The 12,002-nt window shown below is 35.7% G+C and overlaps 1 protein-coding gene across 1 annotated transcript in view; it reads right to left on the bottom strand.

Moving 5' to 3' along the window:
* Positions 1–3,095: 3,095 nt before the first annotated feature.
* LOC105254180 (nephrin) overlaps positions 3,096–12,002 on the bottom strand; it is a gene marked incomplete at its 5' end in the record, with an annotated part of 114,378 nt that continues 105,471 nt past the window's right edge. The window contains 2 exons of the mRNA XM_011262693.3: positions 3,096–5,365; positions 10,036–10,202. Coding sequence (XP_011260995.1) covers positions 4,976–5,365; positions 10,036–10,202 — 557 coding nt within the window. The remainder of the gene's footprint in view (positions 5,366–10,035; positions 10,203–12,002) is intronic.

The raw sequence follows: 12,002 nt of genomic DNA, 5'->3' as shown, positions 1-12,002 counted from the left end.
TCTGTGATCATGCTGATAAGACTAAAAGAATATAATAAATAGATATTTTAGAGCCCTACAACTTTTATATTTATTTTAACATTTTTCTCTAAAATGAAATCTCTCCCAGTTATTCAGGAGATTCCAGACTTTTTGTACGACCTGTATACGAAGTAAGAAACTGATTGTGAGAATACCAGATAAGTATCTTGAATAAGAATGACGAAATTTTTTGAAAGCAAAATAAAACATTCACGTGTGTTAAAATCAACGTATTTTTCCTTTCCCGTGGATCGGCAAGAAAATAATAACGTTCGATACAATTTCTCTTCAAGAGCACATACGTAGCTGTTGTAATGTCGTTAACGGATCGGTCGATAATGATCCTTCGTGTGCTTGTTCTGTTGTCGTCCCTCAAAGAAGACGTAGGGGTTTAACCTCGAGCATCTCTCGCGAATAAAGTCTCTCTTTTCTCGATGTGTCCTTATGTACAAGTTATTTACAACTCCATCTTCGCTGCATGTGACTGCGATGAGGACCAATATACAGAGTGTCCCAAAAGTCCCGGACCCGGATCGAATATTTCATAAACTATGCACTTTAGAAAGAAATGTTTCAGATAAAAGTTGTATGGCTTGAAGGGGGCCATCAGATAGTGGCAATGATTTGATCTTGGAGAGTCATTTGAAAGTAACGTAAAGGTCACCTTCAATTTCTTAAATGGAACTCCCTATTTTTATTACATATTCGTGTAACTTATCTCGAGAGCTTTCTAAAACACTATAATAAAGTATTTCTTCATACTTTTCGAGTTATGAGGCTTGAAATCATTTCTTAATTTTGCATAAATCATAAAATATCTAGTAAAATATTTATTTTTCGATTATCTTACCTTAATATTTTTATATACAAAATAATGAGAGGAATCAATTGGTGTAAAGAAAACACATAGTTGTTTAAAAAAAAATATGTAATTGTTAATTGCAAATTACATATTTTTCTTAAAAACAACTATGTTTTTTCTTTACACTAATTGATTCATCTCATTATTTTGTACATAAAGTATTAAAGTAAGATAATCGAAAAATGAATACTTTACTAAATATTTTATGGTTTATACAAAATTAAAAAATGATTTCAAGCCTCATAACTCGAAAAGTACTCAATGAAGAAATACTTTATTATAGTGTTTTGGAAAGCTCTCGAGATAAGCTACAGGAATATGTAATAAAAAATAGGGAGTTCCATTTAAGAATTTGAAGGTGACCTTTACGTCACCTTCAAATGACTCTCCAAGGTCAAATCATTGCCACTATCTGATGGCCCCCTTCAAGCCATACAACGTTTGTCTGAAACATTTCTTTCTAAAGTGCATAGTTTATGAAATATTCGATCGGTCCGGGACTTTTGGGACACTCTGCATGTATATATATCTCTAAGATGTACACGCGTGTATGTACATTTGTACGGTGCACAACGTATGGCGACGCGCGAAAGATACTCTCTCGATTGTTCCTTGTTATTTTCGACGATAAACTTAACGAAAACAAATGCGACATGGCAGTTGTGCGCGTTTGGCAGTCCTATAAGATACAGGTCCATCCACAAGATTTCGTAAAATAATGCACGTCGCGGCAGTATGTTATCTTTTTTAAGGGATCGATGCGAAGTGAAGATATAATCGGCTGCTAAACGATGAATTACATCGCGTTTGATATCGCGTGACTCGATATAAATTAAACACGGGCTTCGTATGATGGACTCATGCATATAGATAGATAAATTATTTTCAAATATATTTTTTATTCATCCTCAAATGCGCTTTTCTTGCTGATTTTTAATACCGTATGACACTAGTACTCTTTAAATTGTAAATTTGAATAATCAGCTTCGATATGCACGGTGACACAAGTAAACTTGTTTTTTTTGCTAGAAGGGAATATGAAAATTGGTACTGGAATAAAAAATAAAGTATTATTCTCGATATTTCAAGGAAGCTCTCAAATAAGCTTAATTTAGCTCGAAAAATACAGCGCGATGTAATTGACCGTTCGTTGAGCCGCTTTTAACTCAACAGTCCTGCAACGTTATTGTCTCTTTATTCACGAATGACGATCCCGTCGCAAAATATCCTCCGTTCGAACTAAATGGAATTACGAATAATGCATGGATGCTCGCGTCGCTATTGAACGATGCGCAGTGTACAAGGTACGTTTAGTAATTAGAATTAATATACATATTTTCGGAGCGCGGATAGGCTCTTTATTCAACGCACACGATATAATTTCGATAATTAATCTAAATTTATATTCCCGTGTCCTCTCTCTCGTCCTCGAGGAAAAGTTATTATTTACAATATCTTACGACAATGTGTGTCAGATCATTACGAGGGGAAAATTCTTTCTCGAGTTATTGTGGAAATGCGACGTTTGCGAAATTCCCGCGCGAATATTATTCATACGTCGCGCGTTTAGATAAAAGAAAATTCGTGTAAATAGACTAGAACGATGAAAAAGATAAAGCAAAGGGGTCGCGCGAGAAAAGAGGACTGATAGTTTCGCTTATTTTATGATCAGCAATTTTATTCTTACCTTGCGAGTTTCCGTGATGTGGCGTACTGTAAATAATTCAGAATAAACGTCGATATACAAACTAGGGATGGGCGAACTTGAATCGATCTTTTGAAGAATCGATTCTTTTATATCCGATTCTCGATTTTTTAGATCGATCTTACATCTTCGATTAATCCAGTAAATCGATTCTTAAGATTAGAGATCAATCCTAAAAAATAAAAGTATAAAATTCATATTACGCCTTGATTTTTCGTATATGTGTGCATAGTATTTATACAAATTTAGTTGAAAGGAAATTTAGAAAATTTCTTTACTTTAAAGCCGGGTCTACAATAGGTAATTTAAGCTCTAAGCCTTATGAAATTGACCAATCACAGTCAAATATGAAGAGAATATTTGAAAAAATACTCGAGTGTGATTGGTCAATTTCTTAACACTTAAGGCTTAAGTTATCTATTGTAGACTTGGCCTTAATCCACCATTTTTCTTTATATGATGTAAGGAATTGTAAAAAATTAACCAATCGCAGTTGAATGTGAGAAGAATAATTGAATACGATTGGAAATATTTAATATTTTGTAAAATTAAATAAAGAGATCGATTTCTGATAGATCGATGCTTTAACAGTCGATTTTTTGGCGAATCGATTTTTAAGTCTCCGATCTAGATCGATCTAAAAAATCGATCTTTTTGGTAAAATCGCCCTTAATACAAACTGAAATTTAATTCATCAGCTCACGTCAACGTGGCACACTTAAAACGTTAACTGTGTAATGTGCCATGTAAACGAAAACAATTATATGTGTGCTTTTTCGGGAGATTCGTTCAATCATTGAACAGCAGCTTTATTTGACCGATTAATCATTTTCTTGATAATTAAATTGATAATGTGCGAGGAGACAAAATCGTATTAACCGAGCATGAATCTATTTATGAGATCGATCGATGCGATTGAGAGTTGGATGGTCCATAAAATTGCGAGTATTTTTGGAGCTGGAAATTCCGCGATAACGACAAAAGGAAGAGAACGTGTCCGACATCGAGAAAATCTTCACGTCGGATTCTCGTAACGCTGTCGTGTTCTCGGTGCACTTGTTTCGCATCGCAACGCGAAAATATTTGGAGAGTTTTCGCGAAATAGATTGATCCTCTCCTCGTCGCGAATCCTTCCCGTCCTCGAAATTTATCGTCTCAACGTAATCGACACGAGACACAGTAGTTTCTCCGAGAGAGAAAAAGGAGAAAGGGCGCATATCGATAAAGACGCGTCATTTTATGAAAATACACTCAACGCGCGACGATCTTCTTTATTCCCAGTTCTACTTTGTAATACAAAGTATACTCTTGGGATAGAAAATCTACATTCGCCGTCGCGAGACATGGGTACATCGCCTCTCGCGATACGAACATCCCGCGAAGTGTAGAAATCTAGATTTCTCGACGTGTTTTCTTCCACTTCATCGATTCTTCGGTCAACCAATGAAATCTTTCATAGTCTCGTAGATTTGTAGACACCGGTATTTCCCGAAATCAAAACAATCGTATAAGGGTGACACATTCTCTCGTGAATAAATTCGTTTCGCAACCGTGCGACGTTCTCGATCGATGGCGTTTCAGGATACACTTTTTTTTAAATTATAATCAAAAAATTTCTCAAGTATATTTCTAGTGTGTGCTCTATTTGAATATGGAACTTTTTTTCTTGTATAATGCTTTCATTCCCATCAAAGATAGATACAATTCTCGAAATTTTTAAAAATCTGACAATAACTATATTTATATTTTTTCATGGATTTTATATAACATATGTATTTTATTAACATAGGTATTTTGTCACATATCCTATCGCGAACACACACAATGGAATATCTCAAATCGAAAAAATTCAATTATTGCACCCGATACATTGGAATCGTTTGATATATATTCATCAAAATTATTTGAGCAGTGTTGAATGTTTAAATTAGCTATCTCGATAGGATTGCAAATCGCGTGAGTAGATTACATTCAAAAGAATGCATCCGGCTTTCTCTCTGGCTTATCCTCGTGATCCTTGATGCATGTCTCATGCGAGTCCTTTACTAAAGGGGTAGTTCGACCATCGTTTGTCACGATCCAAAAAGTTTATCCATTGCAGACACGAGCGCTGCCACTCGGCAATAGAGCTTCTGACGGTCATTGTTGTCGGCAAAAGTGTCTTGTATCTTTCGAAGAACGAGCGATCACATCGCAGCCGAACGAAACGCAAATTCATGTAGAGATATCTTTTCCCGAGAATTCGAGGACGTTTTACTTTGAAGAGAGCGCCGCGAAAAATTCTAAGGAATCGAAAGGTCGACCACGAAGACGCGCACGATTGTCACGAGACGGCGGCCATATCAGACGTAGTACTCGTTGACGTTGAGCGCGTCGGAATCGCGTCCCTATACGCAGCTCTCCTGGGTCGAGATGAGGGGCGTGCGGACGGTGACGACCTCCCTCGCCGGATGATGCTGCTTGCCGCTCATCACGGTGGAGACGGTAGAGTCCTGGAGCACGTTCGCCGTCGTTAGAGGGGTGGTCGCGCACGACGGCGCGTTCGAGACGTCGATCTTGGGCGGCCTGGCGTTGTGATCGATGCACGCGTAGACGGTGGCTTCCTTCGTGTACGGTTTGCCGCCCACGATTACCCCGAGGCCGCTGCCGTAACCAGGAAGGCCACCCAGACCGCCGACTCCGCTACCGAGGCTGGCCAGTTTGGCGTCAGTCGCCAGGGTTGACAGGGTGGTGGGCCTTGCCAGGCACAACTCGGCATACGTCACCTCGCCGGATAGCTGGAAAAAGATAAATTGGGACACGCTACACAAAGACTGTTGCCGTAAAAAGAATTGTCTTATTTTTTTAATAAAAATTTTTTTTAATAAAAATAACGAGACGCGAAATTAATTACACAGGCCTGCGAGGTTTTTCTTTTTAAGATGCAATAGTGATTTCCGACGTAATTTTGTGAGCTGAATTCGAATCTGGCCGCCGAATTTGCGTAGCACGTCACGTTTTTGAGTAATTTGTAATTGAATGGCTCAAAAATCACTATTTCGGCCAATTTCATGAATTTATTGCGAGGAAACCAAATTTTTTGAAATATTTCTGCCAATGGCATCGTATAATACTCACTTTTGCCTTTCAAATCCACTTTCGATTACCGCCGCACAATTTTTCTTCGCTGAGATATATAAGTAGGACGTTGTAAGAAAATTTATGTTAAAGAAAATTTATATAGACATCAATATGGTAGATTCATGATGTTGAAAGTTGAAAAGACTGACATATGTCAGGTTCGGTTGTCTAAAAAAGTATTGTAAAGAAATATCTAATACAGTTGTTTCACATTTTGATAAATTTTTCTAAATTTTATCCTTTTATTGTGATTCTATTCGCCATATTGGATGCGCCATTTTTAATTTCAAAAGGTGACAGAAGGTTTAAAAATGTATATTTTTATCCTAATTTTGATTCATAGTGAAATAAAGAGGTGGCACGGTTGATTTAGAATGGCTTATTAGATCCCTATGCATAACCAGTCTTATGATTTGTATATCTGAGCGAAAAAAAATCATGCGGCGGTAATCGAAAGTGGATTCGAAAGATGAAGGTGAGTACTATATACGATGCCATTGACAGAAATATTTCAAAAAATTTGCTTTATTCACAATAAATTCATGAAATTGGCCAAAATAGCGATTTTTGGGCTATTTAACTACAAATAATTCAAAAACCTGACGTGCTACGCAAATTCGGCGGCCAGATTCGGATTCAGCGCATAAAATTACGTCAAAAATCACTATTGCATCTTAAAAAGAAATTTTGATCCCCTTTTTTGCAGACCTATGTTATCGTATAGCGATGATGTCAAAATTACGTAAGTAGTATGAATTATATAAGCGTGGCAACGGTTGCAATCGAAGATACAATTATTTGGGTTACGATGTACGAGTTTACGCGACGCTGAGAACACAGAGAAGAGTCAACTCCAACTGAATGAGATTCATTGGATCATACGATGAGCGTTGAATTCCACATTAGCCTTGAATCCGATTACGATTGCAGTGTGCGTATTGTTTCGATCGATCGAATCGGTCGTGTATTACGCAACAAGTCCGACTCGGATATCTAATGACACGTGGGGAACAGGAGATTAAGCTAATTTCAGTACATTAGCGTACATTACATTGAGTTATATAGATATGTATGCGCGGCATAATCTTCGCTAAAGTAAATGCAAGCGGGATAATGCATATACGAGCGGACGTTTAAATAATCCCGTGCAACCCAATGCGAAATGCAGCCAACTTTCGAGATAGAACCAAAGCGTCCTAAGAAACTAAGGGAAGAGTTTTCGTGGCGCATTTTCCCTATTCCCGGGACTTAGATAATACGGACAGGTCTAACTTTCGAAATTTTCACTCCTGAATATTCCCTAAGAGATCGCCCGAACTAGTTGGCTCGTATCACGAAAACTTTTGACGGCGGGAGTTCCTTCGACTGTTTAGGACGGAAACCCTCGAGTGCCCGACGCCATTTCCTATAAATTGGACGCAAAACAGCACGGGAAATGTTTCCTCGCGATGGAACATAGCAAGGAAAGGCATAGACGAAGTTGTTCGCAGCGAACTACTTCATTAGATTTTATCGGGCATAGGATTAATGAAAAAAGAAATATGAATTCAAATTTACAAAATGCGAATGATGCTGTCTTTTACTATACCGTCAGACTCTCTGTCTACATTTTCCATAAGAATCTATATTTACGCGAGAACTTGCAAACTCTGACAATTTTTATACGCGAGAAATCTTAAATGATATTGCCAATTTCTGAAGAAATTTCAAATTTAGCGAAAGGAATGAAACAATTGGAAATGATAAAAAAAAAACAACAATTAACCGGGGGTGAAATGGAATACGAAAATTCTTAGCGATAATCAAAGTTTTCCACTCTGGAGTTTTGTTCTTGCCGAGGTTTTACTAACAGAACTTTAAATCCCAACGGTAATTAGCAATTAATTTGGTGTGAAATTGAGGGTGAAGTTTCAGCGAATCGTGACGAAAGGAACGAGTAGGAGATTGGGGAAAATTTGAAGGAGGAAACGCGCGTAAAGGTAACGAAAAAAGGGCAGGATTTCATTCTCTCTAAAAGTGAATCAGTGAAAATATCACTAATTTAAACAATAAAATAAGATTTCACTGAGAATCAGTGAGTATTTTACTGATCTTTAGTGGAAACGCTTATTTTTTTTGTTATTTTATCTTATATCTCACTGATTATTGGTCAGTTAAAATAAAATTCACTGTAAAATCAGTAAATTTCACTGTAAAACCAGTAATCGCTAGTTCCTTCATTTACCGCTACAATCGCTATCTCTTTCGTATTTAATTTTAGTTATAAGAATTATCTAAAGTTTGCAAAGAACGACATTTAAAATTAAAAATATTACTTCGATTTAATTTCTGATACAATCTCATAGAGAGGCTTCAGATATTAAATCGATCTTTATAAGTCGGACAAACAAATGTCTGGCGACTTAATGAAAATTATTCGTTCGTTATCTATTTAAAATAACAAGTTCAATATGCATGTAATATAAATAAAATAAAATTTTTAATATAATAAATATTTAGTAAATATAAATAAAATTTTTAATTTTATAATAAATAGATAAAGAGATGAATTATAGTTTAATATTACTGACAATAACGAAAGAAATATTACTGATATTGAGAAATATTACTGATTGAAACAGTTAAAATTATTAACTGATTCTTTCAATAAAATATCACTGATTTACAGTGCTGTACTTATAACTGCTGTAATCAGTAACTATTTACTGTTTTTCAGTGATAATACACTGATTCACTTTTAGAGAGTTCATTTGTCATCGCGATCGTAAAAGTTTGCCTTTATAATACGCCGATTAATAACATTATACCGAGTGAGGGATAATTTTTTATTCGGTAAAAGATTACGCATTTCTAAACTATCTCTATACATCTCGGCATTTGGGATACTTCTTTGATCTCGGAATGTTTCTCAAAATCGACAAGAAACGTGGAGAGTGCAATTTTCTAGTTTCGAACGCCGAAAGCGTAGCTTGCCGGTTGAAACTTTACGCAGCCTGGGCGCCATCCTCTCCGGATGGATACTGTTATTTCAAACTACACTGCTCGGAGGACTTTCTCGAAAATGTTAGCCGAAGCTTATCGCAAAGGGAAAAGGCGAACGACACGATGGAGTACGACAACGGCGTTGGATTCGCCAAACTGTCTCGCTTCTTCGGTACCTTTGCACTCCACTTTGCAGTTTCCTATCTCATTGAATAAACCTATTAATTTTATTAAAACGCTTCTCACAATGTACTAATGAAACTTTCGTGATTTAAACTATCGATTTTAATTGTTTAAAATCGATAGTTTAAATCTCCATCTGCTGCAAACGATACTTGCTGCATTCACTTGCGTCTCGTGCAATCAAAACATTCATTTACATGTAACGGCTATACCAACTATATGGCATGTGAGTATGCACCGAGTAGGACAACAAAGTATAATTTAACACGGAATCTAAAAGGAAATCGTTAGTTTGTTGGAGAATTGGCTTTTGCATGCGCGGCAGTTATTCGCTAAAGTGTGTGCGGATGTATTTTATATAAGCAAAGTACTATTTAATTTCCACGTTTTTTGCAAGATTTTAAGATTTATTAATATATGTGCTTATTAGATGTGATCTTTAAAAGTAGATCTTTAAAATAAAATTATGTGCAATATACAACGTCATTGTAATCTATAAAGATCGTTATATAATTAAGGGAATCTCTCAACCTATCTGTTTTATCGACAAAACACTGTAATTTTGGGCAGCTGTCATTTTTTATTGCCTGCAATAGAATTAAAAATCCTTTTTTACGGTTGAAGTATAGATGCAAACGGACACGGCGAAACCGATTACATGCTGAGAAAGGAAAAAAAGTGTAAAAAAATATATTTATTTATCGACTTCTTAAATCAACATGGCCTCTAAAGCTATACCCTCATAAAAACATTAGCCTTGTATATATGTTTTGTAGCTTTTATAACATAAAACAACAACATATCCAATAGCGGACTGCACAATAAAAATTTGTGGAACTTTGAAAATTGAGTTTAGTAATTAATAAATGGCACTTGCCCAAAAATTTCGGTCCGTATATATACCTGAAATGTCGGTAAAGTAGAATAGAAAAAGCAGTGCTTCTTCTTTCTAAATTAGTGATAAAGAGAGATACGGGATGAGGATTTAGATGAAGACGCTATATCGTGTAAGAGTTCAATGAGGGATTCCCTTAATAAATAATAGAATGAGAAGAAAGGAATGAGAATTAAGATTCCGTCGGACGTTAATTTTTTCGCAAATAAAATCGAGAAAATTAATAAATTTCGTTAGAAAAGAACTTCCGCGTCGCGCGTTACTTACCGGCAAGGTTGGATAATTGCTGTAGTCGTTATGCGAATAGGCGGGAAGTCCTTGAAGGTGATTATTCGTCTGCTGGGCCGGAAGGGACGACGGTGGAAGACCATCCGGTGTGTTTTGCGTTGCCAACGGCGTGCCGGAAGTCGAGCCGGTCAGCTGATAATCTGAATCTTTCAGTTCAAGCACATGAAAAATTTCCTCGCTCCACTCCGCGACGAAATATTATCGAATATGATTTTGTTGAAAAGTTTGTACTTGTTTTTCAGACGGTATCTCTCTCGAAATATCGGTTTTTAAAACCAATAAAATGTATCGTGAGTAAATAAAGAACTTTTCAAATAAAATGATAAAATATGCAACACACGTGATATTTAGAGACGATAAAAATATATTTGATATATATATATATATATATATATATATATATATAAAATAAATGTCGTCCTATAGTGCCTGTAGTTTTTTTTATATATAAAAACCTGTCGTCTTGTAGTTTTTAAATAATGTGTAAAAAATATAAAAAAGTGGAACGTTTCTTATATGTGTATCGTGAGCTAATATTGATCAAGTATGTTAGAGTATGAGATATTTTATTGATACTATCCATTTAAAGATTATTAGAGACGTTAGAAAGAGATACCATAGCTACGAAAATTATTCGCAGAGTTTATTATTATAGACTTATAAAAAAGAAAACCACACTATAACGTATTTGTTTACGTACATTAAACCAATTTAATCACTAATTTACGTGATGACGCACTGAACTTTATCGTAATAAACTAATAACTATAAAGCATTACGAATGTATCGATACGCGGCTTAATTTACCGAGGAGCGGTACACTAATGCGATATGTTAATTAAATAGTAATTTGTACCTAAACAGATATATAGCATCGATCGTGATTAAATAATTAAGTAATGTCGCGTCCAGAGTAATTTTCTTCATTAGATTAACATTGAATATTTTGTTTGGACGACAAATTAGCGTTCCAAATATATGTATAATTTCGCGAATATAACTAGAAATGCCTGATAATTATATAGAGGAAATAATAATTCACTTTTGTTGGAGGGAAGGGGAATAAACTCGATCGATATTTTGTTATTCGCTTTAAAAAGTCCACGAAGCAAAAATGACGATTTTGACGATTTTACAATTGAAAAGAATTATAAACAATTCCTCTACGATTATATCGCAGAATTACAATAACAAAGCTCTCGCAAGCGCGCGATTGTAACTATTCGAAACGTTGTGTATCGGATTCGCATAGCGAGTTTGGTGAACAAGTCTGCCTTGTAATCGGTCGAGTAATTTATTAACAAGTCAGGGGTTAAGTTCTATAGTTACCATATACTAGATCCATAACCGCGCTAGTGCCGTTCTCGCGCATTATTGCGAACAATGTAATGACGCATAGCATAGCCGTAGCGCGATGCTGTTAACGAATCGCGGTGCGTTGCACTCGCAATAGAGTCCGCTGAATTTCCGATCTCGAGTACACTCGCTCAAGTGTTCGCGATCGCTGTCAATCAAGCATTACGCTTGAAAGCCAGCGGCAATGTAGTTGATAAAATTTCCATATCGAATCGAACGTCAAACTCCCGAAATAGCAACGTTAACTCTATTCCTCTCTTTCTTATTACGTTTTGCATATATTTATTTTATTCGAGATTAAATGTTGTATTTTTAAATTGATTTAATATTTTTTCAATTAAATATCGTTTATTTATCTATTCCGTAGATATTTATTTAAAGATAAAAAAACGATAAAATTATAAAAAAATGCCTCCCCTACGATGTTACATTTTATGAAAAAAATTGTAAGTAAAAATGGATAGAATAGAACTGGATGAAACAACGGGATTAAACGGATAGCGAACTCGTTTCCACGCGGCCGATTCTTTTAAATTACAGATCAAATTGGAAACCCGGTTCTAAAGTAAATTCGCTAAAGCGTACATAGA

This window comes from Camponotus floridanus, unplaced genomic scaffold (genome assembly GCF_003227725.1).
Source record: "Camponotus floridanus strain SB8 unplaced genomic scaffold, Cflo_v7.5 scaffold116, whole genome shotgun sequence".
NCBI lineage: Eukaryota > Metazoa > Arthropoda > Insecta > Hymenoptera > Formicidae > Camponotus > Camponotus floridanus.
The sequence above is the reverse complement of the archived record's forward strand: the minus strand, read 5'-3'. Positions and strand labels throughout refer to the sequence as shown.